We start from the raw sequence: 16,183 nt of genomic DNA, 5'->3' as shown, positions 1-16,183 counted from the left end.
TTGTGTTTCGAAGAAACATGGTTCACGGCGAATCAAGCAACGCAATTCCAAACGTCACCTTGACATCTCCCCAATTCCAACAACTGCTGGCTGCAGCATGAAGCAATGGCAACAGCAGCGCACCACGAAATCTTCTGACTATTTATTCATATCAGAATTTCATGAACTACCAGCTCCCTACATACAAGGGTATTGAAAGACCTGAGTTTGGGAACATGGAAATGGTAGATGCTGATCTCATAAACTACACCAATCGATTCCAAGAATTTACTTTCATGAATCCTTACATGATTACTCCCGAGTATCTAGGGATCCAACACTACATCAATGGCTTACCTGATGGCCTTCGAAGGGGCATCGCCGTATTAAACCCAAGGACCATACAAGAAGCCATTTGTATGGCAAACCAGCTAATTAACAAACCTGGGAGGAAAGGAGATTCTAAAAGAAACTGGGAAGAGATAGAGCAAAAAGACTCTAAGGGTGAACCCGAAAAACGCTATAAAGGAACCATTCCTTGTTGCCAAAGGTGTGAGAAACATCACTTTGGGAGATGTAACGCTGTGTCCTCCAAATGTATGAAGATGGGTCACATAGCCAAAAATTGTAGAGTTACGATTCCCTCAACTCAAACTTCTGCAACCAAAGCTAATGCAACCATTCCTACTTGCAATATATGTGGAGGAGTAGGCCACCACAAGCATTAATACCCGAATGTTAAAAAGGATCAACACAAACCCTCCATTTCAAAGAAGGACTGATAATCCTCAGGATTTTCGTTTCATCCATTATGTCTATTTCATTTATGTAAAGGCATTGCCTACCGTACTTCTCATTTCCTTTGTGTAATAAGGATGATTTATCCATTCGTTGTTAATAACAAGTTAAGTGGTTATATATCTTGACTTATCTTACCTTAGCCATATGTGTGTGATTATGTGATTATTTTTACAAATTATATTTATTGCACCAGAACTCTTCAACTAATAATGTAATTATGTATTGAAGAACAATGGCTAGAGGACGACAACCAAATGACAACACCAACACACATAACGTTACTCTCACAAATGAACAATTTCAACAACTCCTTACCACCGCTCAAGGCAGCAACAATAATCAAAATAACAACAACGTAAACCGAACCTCTCCGAACTCATGCTCACATAAAGAATTTATGAGTTGTAAGCCACCAAGCTATAAAGGAACCGAAGGACCAATTGAACTAAACCGTTGGTTCGAAAAGACGGAATCTGTGTTTCGTCTGTGTAACTGCGGTGAAGCTGACAAGGTCAAGTATGCTACTGAAACTCTATCTGGTGGAGCTTTAACTTGGTGGACTGCATATGCTGGTATAGTTGGATGGACTGCTGCTTTAGCCATACCCTGGGAAACATTAAAAACCATGCTGGCTGGAAAGTATTGTCCCAGGAATCAAGTCCAAAAATTTGAAGTCGAATTCTGGGAGTTAAGAATGAAAAATCTTGAAGTTGAGGAATACAACAATCGATTTCTGGAGCTAGCTGCTTTATGCCCTAGTATGGTTACTCCTGAGAGCAAGAAGATTAAAAAGTATATCATCGATCTTCCTCCTCAGATTCAGGGGAATGTTATAGCTGCTGGTAAAGAAACCATTGAGGCTACGATGTTGATGACTCAAAATCTGGTTATGGCTGCTAGAAGAAATGCCAAGGAAAAACAAGACGAAGTGAAGACTACTGATAACAAAAGAAAGTTTGAGCCTACTCAAGGTTCAGGTCAGAATTCAAATAAGAAAGTTGGCGATACTACAACAGGTGGTTATGCTGGTAAACTTCCCTACTGCTCCAGATGTGAAAAACATTACAATGGGAAGTGTAATATTCAATGTGGAAACTGTAAGAAGATGGGTCACATGAGCAAAAATTGTAGACTTCCTGCTGTTACAACATATACTCCTACAACTAAATACAAGCCCTTTGTTCCTACTTGCTATTCTTGTGGTGAAATAAGACATATAAAACCCAATTGTCCTAAGAAGCAGGAGATCACTAAGAATGCAGATGCTGGCAAGGCTAAAGGCCGAGCATTCTTCATGACTGCTGAAGAAGCTAGGGACGATGAGGACATCATCACTGGTACGTTTCTTGTCAACAACTGCTACGCTTCTGTTTTATTCGATACTGGTGCTGATAGAAGTTATGTGTCTACTAAATTTTGTGCCTTATTTGACGAGGAACCCCAAACCTTAGACACTAAGTGTCTTGTAGAAATGGCCAACGGTAAATTTGTAAAAGTTGACCGGATCTACAAGAAATGTAATCTGACTCTAGCCAATAAAACCTTCAAGGTTGACTTATTTCCTATTGAGCTAGGAAACTTTGATGTAGTCTTAGGGATGGATTGGTTATCCCCGATGAAAGTGGGTATCCAGTGTTTTGATAAGACAATTAATATTCTTCTCGAAACTGGTGAAATTCTTGTTATCCAAGGAGATAAGAGTGGTTCCAAACTTAATCTTATCTCATGCATCAAAACCCGAAAGTACCTTATGAAAGGATGTCAAGCCATTTTGGCTCACATAAAGGAAGTCAAGCCAGATGAATGGCGTATTGAAGACGTTCCTATTGTTAAAGACTTTCCTGAAGTATTTCCTGATGAATGCGACAACCCGAAAATTTCCAATCAAATTTAAACTTTAATCTTTATATGTTTCCGACACGATAAGAAATATTTGTTAAGTTAAATTTCAAGAATTTTAAACTATGTTCATACATTCATTCAACCTCGACCAAGTTCCAACGATTCACGAACCATTAAACGAATATGATTATATATGTACATGTGTATATATATTATAACTTGAAACGTAAACAAAATATTAGATTAAATACTTTATATGATTGTATCTGTTTCAAAATGTTTATCAATGGAATTAGAAGATAAGATCAAATGATTGAATTATCAGATATATTGAATTATGATTACAAGTCTCTGTTGAAAGGCCCACGTTGATTTGAGAAATCTTTTCATTTTAACAATATTCGGAAAATGGTAAAGTGATTTATAAATATGAATAAATTGTCAATCATTGAGAACTAGACAAAGGATAGTGGAAGATTGAATCTCATAAGGACTCGATTGATCTATTTAGTTTCAAACGTACAAAAACGTTTTCAGTTTAAAAAGAACTTTATTATTAAAACGTATATAACTTTTATAAATATCTAGAACCACTTTTGACAACTCATTACTTAACTAGTATGATAAAGATAATGATATTTATATTTTATTTTATTAAATATATATAACGATTTAAATTAATATTATATATATTTATACGCGTATTATACGTACATAGTTTTATACTTTTATTATACTTAAACTTTACCTTTACTTTATTTTTACTTTACTTTAACTTTAATAATTCATACTTTAATAATTCACTTTAATAATTCATACTTTAATAATTCACTTTAATAATTCATACTTTAATAATTCACTTTAATAATTCATACTTTAATAATTCACTTTAATAATTCATACTTTAATAATTCACTTTAATAATTCAAAAATCTATTATAAATAGAATTCAATAGGTTTCATTATTTCATAGAAACTTGAAAATAGTTTTCTCTAAACTCTCTCAATCGATTTACATATATATATTTACTCCGTATTATCTCAAGATATTATTAGTATACATAAAATATTACGACGGAGTGCTGTCCGAGTGATTTCGAAGTTGTTTTTTCGAGTGGGATAAGATTAAGGAAATTATGGGTTATAGCTATGGAGGTGATTGAGTATGGTTCATGGGTATGCTCGTGAGGTCAATATAGTGTTTATCATCTCCGTTGCGTTTACGTACCTTTCCTGCAATATTGAATCTCAATATTGATATGTGAGTACTCATAATTTAATTTTTACATACTAATAGTGTATCCCTGACTAGTGCTCGAGTATATAGGATTATGCATGCTTGTACTTTTGATATTGCCATTAGATAGGTTATGTTGATTCCTGAATTAGTTACATATACGATTGAGATAAGGTATAAGATATGCATGTCGTTGGAAAGCTAGCGAAAAATAGTTGAATTTTGGTTTAAGAATCACTTGAATCCAAGTAATGGTTAGAAAGTTATGAAATAAACAAATTGCATAATTAATTTCGTAATTAAAATTGCTGATGATAATTAGTGAACTAATTTTCTGGGTTATAAAAAGTGATTATTTGGATTCTACTCGTCGAGTAGATGAATTTTCATATAAAGCACGTCTCGTTTCGTTGAACGGTTGTCAAGTTATGGACAAAAGAAGTTTTGCAAATTTTGATGAAATGTCGAAACGGGAACTGAAATTCTCGCTGATCTGCGTTGTTTCATATATAAAAAAAAATACCACTGAATTCTTTGCTGTACGGTCTAATAAACAACTCTAGCCGTTTGTCAATTCGAGTCTCGACGATTTTTCTAAAAATCATCAAAGTTGACAGTTTGGTCACATTTTAAAATTCTAAAAAGAGCTGAAACTTTTTTATTTAAAAATGTCAGTTTTGTATCAGTTGTCATGGTCGGCCTGATATGTGTTTACTCTTGCCAAAAATCATGTTATATCTTTGTGGTAACGAGAATTTGCAGGCTTTGAACGTTTGTCAATACGAGTTTTGAGGAATTTTCTAAAAATCTCCAAAGTAGGCTACTCGGTCACTTTTGTAAATTTATTAAAGCTGAAAAATTAACTTTGAAACGCCGAAAACGCGTTGTCAACTACGAGTTGTCTAGGTTTAGTTTACTTCTGTAATATTTATGCTTAATTTTTTTTGGTAATGTGTAACTTTTATCTTTGGCCGTTTATCAATCGAAGTTCCGATAATTTTTCTAAAAATAGCTGAAGTGGCCCGTTTAGTCTTGTTTGACCGAAAATCATTTTTGTATAAGTTATTATATATTTGCATGCGACCTCATTTTTACTTTGACCTTTGACTTTTGATTTTAACCTTTGACTTTTGACTTTGAACTTTGACTTTTCCTGTTAACTTTTCAGTTAACTTTTTGTGTTGATTTTCTCTAAAAAAAAAAAACCTAAAATACTATTTTATGATTATGAAACCATTTGTGTTACGTTGTTTCACACGTCACCTTTTACTAGAATCTTAATTGAGCATGAGTAATATAACATGTTACTATACTGTAGAGTTAGACTCGAGCTATAGGATAGGATTACACTATGACCTGACCTAAATTGCTATACAAATATTGACCAACATATAAATATATATAATTAATATAGGTTCGTGAATCCGAGGCCAACCTTGCACTTGTTCAATGACGTTATATGTATTTTTACTACGAAATACAATATGGTGAGTTTCATTTGCCTTTTTACCCTTTATATTTTTAGGACTGAGAATACATGCGCTTTTATAAATGTTTGACGAAATAGACACAAGTAATTGAAACTACATTCTATGGTTGAATTATCGAAATCGAATATGCCCCTTTTTATTAAAGTCTGGTAATCTAAGAATTAGGGAACAGACACCCTAATTGACGCGAATCCTAAAGATAGATCTATCGGGCCTAACAAACCCCATCCAAAGTACCGGATGCTTTAGTACTTCGAAATTTATATCATGTCCGAAGGAGGATCCCGGAATGATAGGGGATATTCTTATATGCATATTGTTAATGTCGGTTACCAGGTGTTCACCATATGAATGATTATTTTTGTCTCTATGCATGGGACGTATATTTATGAGAACTGGAAATGAAATTCTTGTGGTCTATTAAAATGATGGAAATAAATGATTATGATAAACTAATGAACTCACCAACCTTTTAGTTGACACTTTAAAGCATGTTTATTCTCAGGTGTTAAAGAAATCTTCCGCTGTGCATTTGCTCATTTTAAAGATATTACTTGGAGTCTTTCATAGCATATTTCGAAGAACGTTGCATTCGAGTCATTGAGTTCATCAAAGATTATTATTAAATCAATTTATAGTTGGATAGTGGATATTATGAAATGGTATGCATGCCTGTCAATTTTCGATGTAAAGAAAGATTGTCTTTTAAAAACGAATGCAATGTTTGTAAAATGTATCATATATAGGTCAAATACCTCGCAATGTAATCAACTATTGTGAATCGTTTATAATGTATATGAACGGGTCCTTTCAGTTGGTATCAGAGCGGTGGTCTTAGCGAACCAGGTCTGCATTAGTGTGTCTAACAGATAAGTCGATAGGATGCATTAGTGAGTCTGGACTTCGACCGTGTCTGCATGTCAATAGTTTTGCTTATCATTTTGTGTCAAAAATTAACTACTTATCATCCTCAGGAAATTACCTGCTTATCATTTTTAGTCTAAGACACGTCTTGCTGCATTGATTGCATGAATATTGTATAGACAAAAATTCATATCTTAGCGTATCTGCTAAATCATATCTTATCGTATCTATTACTGTAAACGTTGCCTGATATATCCCGTAAATTCCTCCGTAATTTACGAAATATTTTGTTCTATATATATGGATATTCTATGTAATTAGAATACCATCCGATAACCAAAAATCATTTAATATCGAAAAAAAAAATCCTTATTGGATTTCGAAATGGAATCCCACTCCAGCTCTGAAAGCAGTGTGACCGGAATAGATCAACCAATCAGTCATCACCTATTCTGGATGAATTGGGGATGGGTTCGTAGCCTCCTCAATCATTGGAGACAAGAAGAAGGTGATCCCTTCCATCCACCACATTGCCCTCTTGACAAAGAACCTGAAGCACTTACCTGCGAACCTGTCCGAAACACCATTTTCTCGCTCATTTCCAGAGTATCTCGTCACGATTATATATTACATCAAATTTTAGATTTTATTTATCAGCTCGTCCGAACCGACAATCACCCCGGTGTAATAGAAGAAGTCAACGAGCTTCGCGCTCGGGTAGTGGCTTTGGAGAATATGGTGCAGAGATTACAAACACCAGCAGCAGCATCAGCAGCATAACCAGTAACACCATCATCAACGCCAATAGTACCATTACCACCCCAACCACAACCACGTCGTAAACCTCAACTTTACACTCTGTCCCACGAGCACCAATGTCATACGCCCTGTAGATACCAAGGAATTCCAACAACAATAACCGACGAAGTATTAATTCATAACTTCATTGGAGAAACATTCCGCGCAGATTATGTAATCTCTAAAGTCTTAGAGATTATCTAATCTAGCCCTAACCATAAATCAGTTAAGCGAACCAAAATGATAGAAGGAAGAGTAGAAACCCTGACAAAAATAGTGTGTGATTAACAAGCTAAACTTGTTTTACCAACAGCATCAACAGTACCGTCAGCGTCACCAGCATCATCAGTACAGTCAACATCAGAATCAACAACACCTATAACATCACAAACTCCGTCAGCTCAAGAATCACTATGGACATCATTACGAATCAATAACCCGTATATTGTATCAACGAGTTATGAAGAATTAACTCATTCCCTTTGAAGAAATTATATGTATATTTTATATATTTTGAAATAAAAATAAATCTTTCCGTGCTAAGCTATTGTGTGTGAATCTTAACTACTCGGTTAATTCATATTACAAATATGCAATAATGTACGTCCCTCACCCGCAACTTAACCATCGTTAACTACAATCTCTGTCTCAATTCAACAAGTTCCAATTCCTAATAAATCAAGTATATATTTGATTTTACACTTTCATCATCGATGTACCCGAAACTTTTCAGATAACATCATTCGTACTTTGCGAAATTCACAAGAATTCCACGAACCGAACATCATACATTAACAAATAACGAAGTATTGATTCATAATTTCAATGTCATTAAAGAAATACTGCGTAAAAGTTATGTACTTTTTAAAGCCTTTAGGGATTATTCAATTCTAGTTTCAACCGTAAATCAAATGAGTTTAATTTAACATTAACTCATTAAATCTATGTTACATCTGAAGAAAATATACATATATATATTTTCATAAAGACTGTAATAAAATTCTTTTGTATAAAATATTAATTGTGAATTTTTTTTTAACGGGTAGGTAATACCCGAGAGATATATAAATTCACAATTAATATATTACATTCTTCGAATCTGATTCAGCAAATCATCCATTATACTCCCTACTTTCACAACAATATACATTCTTTTATAGAAATCAAAACAACCATACTCATTCAAAATTTAATTACATATTCTGATTTTGAAATCTCAAAATTCAACTTGAGATATGACCAAAATCATCACTCTTAGATCCTTACATCTTTCACAAGCTATATTTTGACTTCAAAACTGTGTTAGAACATCAAATGTATGTTAACGATTACAATCTGTGTTCAAACCCTTCGAAAATTTCTGAAGACACTTCGAATGATGAGCAATCGAGATGATGAACCAACCACATGTTACCCACAGTTATGTACCTGAAAAACTCTTGAAACCAAAGTAAAAGTTTAAACAACGTATCCGCGTCAGATTCTTTAGCATTTATTAGCAAAAATAACTTTGCGACTCCTATTCAAAGTAGCCAGTTTTGTCACAGCTTCAGCAAGTCAACTTCGACTTTTCAGTCAGACTAACCTTATTATAACCTTGAGATATACACCATCGTTACCAAGGAACCTTTTACATTCCACCACATTATTAACAGATGTATCAACAACTTCATTACCCTTTGACTTTAGCCTCTCCAAAAAGTCATTATAATTATTCATTGAAACCCCATCATTTACTCATTCGCATCTTGTAATGAGAATTTCCATACGAATCATTGGGAATTAGCAATCAGTATTTTGAAATCTCGCAGCATGTCTACGCCAACAGTTATATGTGTATATATAACGTCTATCTTCTGGACTTAATTTGAATGTGAAGATTCTGAAAAACACTTCGAACTACGAATTGGTTCTCCAAAAATGGAAAAATACTGATGAAGCAGCAAAAAAACTATAAACGACCTTAACAGTAAAAGTTTGATGATAATGAATAGGTGTGCTGGCAAAGCGCAGAAAAAGAGAAGTCTTGGAACTGGAAAACGGATTGAGCAAAGTAGGAAGGAGGCTGTGGACAAATTACAAAGACTGAACCTGACTTCAAAGGATCCAAATAATTCAGTATCTGCTGAAGTCATTAACGAATACCTTGCTCCTGACTCTAAACCCCTGCGGACAATATTCTTCATCATCCTCTGATATTAGAAATTCTAAAATATCATCATATCTTTCATTATAAATATCCTCCATATTTCTGAAGATATTAATTTTTCTTATTTGAAATCATTTACCTCTTCGCGCTATCTGTATTACATCATAAAAGAAACTATTTTAGTTTCTAAATTCTGAAACATTCAAGTTTAAAATAGGAATATTTTGAAGTAGTGTTGGGAACTGAAGCATGAATTAGTATAATATAATGACACTTGATCAATGTGATTATATTACAGTAAGTCATGCTGAGTTTCTAAATGGAACGTGATGATTCATAGATCATAACATCATCATGTGCCATGTTATACGACTCTTGTATTCTATTTAACCTCTAAAATATCAAGAAAATATTTCTTGATGATTCGGCCTTTTCCAAGGTATTTTAGTAATTTGACAAGTCAAGATCGTGCCATCACAATTTCCTTCCTAGAACATTAACAATGTTCATTTCGAAATTCGTATCTGTGAATTCTGGACCATTACAAGCGGTGCTTAATCGAAAGAAGAAGAAACGAAAGGACAAAACTTCGAAATAGAAATTGGGGTATAAATTACAGCAAATAAAAGAGAGCATTAACTGTGAATGATAATGATTATAGAAGACAGAAGCAGAGACTTTGAAATATAAGGGAACATATAAAGCCCAACGACAAACCAGAAATTATAAACCATATATATCGATGCATATAGCAATATAAAGATACGGGAGAACTAGGAACACTATAAACCCAAGAGTATAGTAGAAGTAAATAGATTCTTCCGGCAGTAGATGAAAAAAAAGAAGAATGACCGATATGAAAGTTAGAAGTATATCGAGAATCAGAACTGGATGGAGCATATTGATGAATACTTTAAAATATGAGTTGAGGGGGAAAGAATAGAAGGTGATGAAACATGACTAGGAACTTAGAAATCAACAGATTTAACTCACACAATGGCAGAATAAGTGAATCAAACCCTCTAGTGAATAGGTTAAGTTTTTTTTTTTGATTAATTTAGTCAAACCACAACTAAATCAAGTGTGATTAGATCAACACCTAGAGCTATTATTCACCACCTGAGTGATTTGGACTGAGAGAGAATCGAAGGAGCTCACTAGATCTGAGTGTAAGTAACAAATGAGAGGCTTAACCTAAAATGAAGAACATAAGACTTTATATACCCCTGCTGTTGACACACCCATACGATTCATTCATCACACGTACGAGTTGGCTTCATCAACCGTACGAGTGATCACTCACTCGTGTCTTATCATTTAGGTTGTAATTGTGACTTAGCTCAGCATCAACCATGCGTATGAGCCTGTCAGCCGTACTAGTGAGGCTTCACTCGTACGTCTGACTAAGTTTAACATAGTCAAACATCTAAATCTCGTTCCTGTAGTTCCTGTAACCACATACAACCACGGATAGGATAATAACGAGCAATCATGGTAGCCTGTAAACTGTTGTACCTGCAATGGACGTGGGTAGATGTCTAGGGACTTACATAAAATGCATCAACAGATGGTGTGAGTTGTAAGGAAATGAAGGAGGTGAATTTATAAGAAAATCTCTGACAGAACAATTAAAATGGACGATCGCATTTAAAGCGGATCCTAATTCCCTTGATTACCGGAGAGTCAAATCTTATTAAGAAGATTTTCTTCAAATCCCTTAAAATCTGGGAATCAATCATATCTACGTCAAATGATAAGATAAATCTACACTTACTCATTTCACTCTTCTATGTTAGCTTCATTCGTACTCTTCATATAAATAGATTGTTTATCCAAATTATTCGCTGATGATAAAACTCTAATTTTCAGCCCGTATGCATCATGATAACATACTTATTATCATTCACGACCTTTCCACTCAAATTTCGGGACGAAATTTCTTTAACGGGTAGGTACTGTGACAACCCGAAAATTTCCAACCAAATTTAAACTTTAATCTTTATATGTTTCCGACACGATAAGCAATATTTGTTAAGTTAAATTTCAAGAATTTTAAACTATGTTCATACATTCATTCAACCTCGACCAAGTTCCAACGATTCACGAACCATTAAACGAATATGATTATATATGTATATGTGTATATATATTATAACTTGAAACGTAAACAAAATATTAGATTAAATACTTTATATGATTGTATCTGTTTCAAAATGTTTATCAATGGAATTAGAAGATAAGATCAAATGATTGAATTATCAGATATATTGAATTATGATTACAAGTCTCTGTTGAAAGGCCCACGTTGATTTGAGAAATCTTTTCATTTTAACAATATTCGGAAAATGGTAAAGTGATTTATAAATATGAACAAATTGTCAATCATTGAGAACTAGACAAAGGATAGTGGAAGATTGAATCTCATAAAGACTCGATTGATCTATTTAGTTTCAAACGTACAAAAACGTTTTCAGTTTAAAAAGAACTTTATTATTAAAACGTATATAACTTTTATAAATATCTAGAACCACTTTTGACAACTCATTACTTAACTAGTATGATAAAGATAATGATATTTATATTTTATTTTATTAAATATATATAACGATTTAAATTAATATTATATATATTTATACGCGTATTATACGTACATAGTTTTATACTTTTACTATACTTAAACTTTACCTTTACTTTATTTTTACTTTACTTTAACTTTAATAATTCATGCTTTAATAATTCACTTTAATAATTCATACTTTAATAATTCACTTTAATAATTCATACTTTAATAATTCACTTTAATAATTCATACTTTAATAATTCACTGTAATAATTCAAAAATCTATTATAAATAGAATTCAATATGTTTCATTATTTCATAGAAACTTGAAAATAGTTTTCTCTAAACTCTCTCAATCGATTTACATATATATATTTACTCCGTATTATCTCAAGATATTATTAGTATACATAAAATATTACGACGGAGTGCTGTCCGAGTGATTTCGAAGTTGTTTTTTCGAGTGGGATAAGATTAAGGAAATTATGGGTTATAGCTATGGAGGTGATTGAGTATGGTTCATGGGTATGCTCGTGAGGTCAATATAGTGTTTATCATCTCTGTTGCGTTTACGTACCTTTCCTGCAATATTGAATCTCAATATTGATATGTGAGTACTCATAATTTAATTTTCACATACTAATAGTGTATCCCTGACTAGTGCTCGAGTATATAGGATTATGCATGCTTGTACTTTTGATATTGCCATTAGATAGGTTATGTTGATTCCTGAATTAGTTACATATACGATTGAGATAAGGTATAAGATATGCATGTCGTTGGAAAGCTAGCGAAAAATAGTTGAATTTTGGTTTAAGAATCACTTGAATCCAAGTAATGGTTAGAAAGTTATGAAATAAACAAATTGCATAATTAATTTCGTAATTAAAATTGCTGATGATAATTAGTGAACTAATTTTCTGGGTTATAAAAAGTGATTATTTGGATTCTACTCGTTGAGTAGATGAATTTTCACATAAAGCACGTCTCGTTTCGTTGAACGGTTGTCAAGTTATGGACAAAAGAAGTTTTGCAAATTTTGATGAAATGTCGAAACGGGAACTGAAATTCTCGCTGATCTGCGTTGTTTCATATATAAAAAAAATACCACTGAATTCTTTGCTGTACGGTCTAATAAACAACTCTAGCCATTTGTCAATTCGAGTCTCGACGATTTTTCTAAAAATCATCAAAGTTGATAGTTTGGTCACATTTTAAAATTCTAAAAAGAGCTGAAACTTTTTTATTTAAAAATGTCAGTTTTGTATCAGTTGTCATGGTCGGCCTGATATGTGTTTACTCTTGCCAAAAATCATGTTATATCTTTGTGGTAACGAGAATTTGCAGGCTTTCACCGTTTGTCAATACGAGTTTTGAGGAATTTTCTAAAAATCTCCAAAGTAGGCTACTCGGTCACTTTTGTAAATTTATTAAAGCTGAAAAATTAACTTTGAAACGTCGAAAACGCGTTGGCAACTACGAGTTGTCTAGGTTTAGTTTACTTCTGTAATATTTATGCTTAATTTTTTTGGTAATGTGTAACTTTTATCTTTGGCCGTTTATCAATCGGAGTTCCGATAATTTTTCTAAAAATAGCTGAAGTGGCCCGTTTAGTCATGTTTGACCGAAAATCATTTTTGTATAAGTTATTATATATTTGCATGCGACCTCATTTTTACTTTGACCTTTGACTTTTGACTTTAACCTTTGACTTTTGACTTTGAACTTTGACTTTTCCTGTTAACTTTTCAGTTAACTTTTTGTGTTGATTTTCTCTAAAGAAAAAAAAAAAAAACCTAAAATACTATTTTATGATTATGAAACCATTTGTGTTACCTAATTTGCTACGTCACCTTTTACTAGAATCTTAATTGAGCATGAGTAATATAACATGTTACTATACTGTAGAGTTAGACTCGAGCTATAGGATAGGATTACACTATGACCTGACCTAAATTGCTATACAAATATTGACCAACATATAAATATATATAATTAATATAGGTTCGTGAATCCGAGGCCAACCTTTCACTTGTTCAATGACGTTATATGTATTTTTACTACGAAATACAGTATGGTGAGTTTCATTTGCCTTTTTACCCTTTATATTTTTGGGACTGAGAATACATGCGCTATTATAAATGTTTGACGAAATAGACACAAGTAATTGAAACTACATTCTATGGTTGAATTATCGAAATCGAATATGCCCCTTTTTATTAAAGTCTGGTAATCTAAGAATTAGGGAACAGACACCCTAATTGACGCGAATCCTAAAGATAGATCTATCGGGCCTAACAAACCCCATCCAAAGTACCGGATGCTTTAGTACTTCGAAATTTATATCATGTCCGAAGGAGGATCCCGGAATGATAGGGGATATTCTTATATGCATATTGTTAATGTCGGTTACCAGGTGTTCACCATATGAATGATTATTTTTGTCTCTATGCATGGGACGTATATTTATGAGAACTGGAAATGAAATTCTTGTGGTCTATTAAAATGATGGAAATAAATGATTATGATAAACTAATGAACTCACCAACCTTTTGGTTGACACTTTAAAGCATGTTTATTCTCAGGTGTTAAAGAAATCTTCCGCTGTGCATTTGCTCATTTTAAAGATATTACTTGGAGTCTTTCATAGCATATTTCGAAGAACGTTGCATTCGAGTCATTGAGTTCATCAAAGATTATTATTAAATCAATTTATAGTTGGATAGTGGATATTATGAAATGGTATGCATGCCTGTCAATTTTCGATGTAAAGAAAGATTGTCTTTTAAAAACGAATGCAATGTTTGTAAAATGTATCATATATAGAGGTCAAATACCTCGCAATGTAATCAACTATTGTGAATCGTTTATAATGTATATGAACGGGTCCTTTCAATGAACTCCTTAGTTTTCTACCACAAAGACAAGTTGAGTTTCAAGTCGATTTGATTCTCGGTGCTGCACCTATTGCAAAGGCACCATACCGGCTAGCTCTATCAGAAATGAAAGAGCTATCTATGCAACTACAAGAGCTTCTGGAGAAATGATTCATTCGTCCTAGCTCATCACCGTGGGGAGCACCTATATTGTTCGTCAAAAAGAAAGATGGTTCAATGAGGATGTGTATCGACTATCGCGAACTAAACAAGTTGACCGTCAAGAATCGTTATCCTCTCCCTAGAATCGATGACTTGTTTGATCAGTTACAAGGATCAAGCATCTATTCCAAGATCGACCTGAGATCTGGATATCATCAACTTAAAGTTAAGGAATCCGATGTTTCCAAGACTGCCTTTCGGACTCGTTATGAACATTACGAATTTTTGGTAATGCCCTTTGGGTTAACTAACGCTCCTACTGTGTTCATAGATCTCATGAACTGTGTATGCAAGCCTTATCTCGATAAGTTTGTGAATGTTTTCATCGACGATATTCTCATCTACTCTAAGAGTGAGAAAGAACACGAACAACACCTCCGACAAATTCTGGAGTTATTAAAGAAGGAACAGTTGTATGCTAAGTTCTCCAAGTGTGAGTTATGGTTGAAGACTGTTCAGTTTTTGGGGCATGTAGTTGACAGTAATGGAATACATGTCAAACCCGCGAAGATCTCGGCTATTCAGAACTGGGAAACACCTAAGAACGCGAAACACATTCGTAAGTTCCTAGGACTTTCCGGTTACTATCGGAGATTTATCAAAGATTTCTCCATTCTTGCCAAACCACTCATCAAGTTGAATCATAAGGATAAGAAGTTTGAGTGGTCTATTGAACAGGAATCTGCGTTTCAGACCCTGAAAGAAAAGTTGACTACCGCTCCAATCTTATCACTACCTGACAGAACTGAAGACTTCATAGTCTATTGTGATGCTTCAAACCAAGGTTTTGGGTGTGTGTTAATGCAACGCCAGAAAGTCATTGCATATGCATCCAGACAATTAAAGAAGCATGAGAAGAACTATACTACCCACGACTTGGAACTAGGAGCTGTAGTATTCGCATTAAAGATATGGCAACACTATCTTTATGGAATAAAATTCACCATATTCACCGATCATAAGAGTCTCTGGCACATCTTTGATCAAAAACAACTGAACATGAGACAAATTTGTTGGGTCGAATTACTTAATGACTACAACTGTGAACTCAAGTACCATCCTGGTAAGGCAAATGTTGTTGCTGATGCACTCAGTCGAAAGGATCGAGTCAAGCCTATCTGTGATGACCCAGAAATTTCGACTAAATTTAAACTTAATCTTTGTATGATTAACATTTCCGACACGATAAGCAAAGTCTGTAAAACTGAATCTCAAAATTTTTGAATTACTTTTATATATTTAAATACCTTCGGTTGTTTTCGACGATTCGCGAACAATTATATGTAAAAAGATACATTTATACTATAACATGAAAAGGTAACAATGTATTAATTGTTTGATACCGTACATTAAACTTATTGGTTT

At 33.5% G+C, this 16,183-nt stretch overlaps 1 protein-coding gene across 1 annotated transcript; it reads left to right on the top strand.

Annotated features, from left to right (window-relative positions):
* The first annotated feature begins 1,012 nt into the window (after positions 1 to 1,012).
* LOC139871348 (uncharacterized) lies at positions 1,013 to 15,558 on the top strand. Its single transcript, XM_071859066.1, has 3 exons — positions 1,013 to 2,626; positions 15,269 to 15,377; positions 15,497 to 15,558. The coding sequence occupies exons 1-3, from the start codon at positions 1,013 to 1,015 to the stop codon at positions 15,556 to 15,558; spliced, it is 1,785 nt and encodes a 594-aa protein (XP_071715167.1).
* Positions 15,559 to 16,183: the final 625 nt, after the last annotated feature.

The sequence above is a fragment of the Rutidosis leptorrhynchoides genome, chromosome 10 (assembly GCF_046630445.1).
Source record: "Rutidosis leptorrhynchoides isolate AG116_Rl617_1_P2 chromosome 10, CSIRO_AGI_Rlap_v1, whole genome shotgun sequence".
NCBI classification, from domain to species: Eukaryota; Viridiplantae; Streptophyta; class Magnoliopsida; order Asterales; family Asteraceae; genus Rutidosis; species Rutidosis leptorrhynchoides.
The sequence above is the reverse complement of the archived record's forward strand: the minus strand, read 5'-3'. Positions and strand labels throughout refer to the sequence as shown.

Excerpts from the sequence above, each read along its gene's own strand:
- LOC139871348 (XM_071859066.1), top strand. The coding sequence starts at position 1,013 with ATGGCTAGAGGACGACAACCAAATGACAACACCAACACACATAACGTT. Across the intron at positions 2,627-15,268 it reads TTGTTAAAGACTTTCCTGAA|ACTGTTCAGTTTTTGGGGCA; the intron begins GTATTTCCTGAT and ends TTATGGTTGAAG. Across the intron at positions 15,378-15,496 it reads TAAGAACGCGAAACACATTC|GAATCTGCGTTTCAGACCCT; the intron begins GTAAGTTCCTAG and ends TCTATTGAACAG.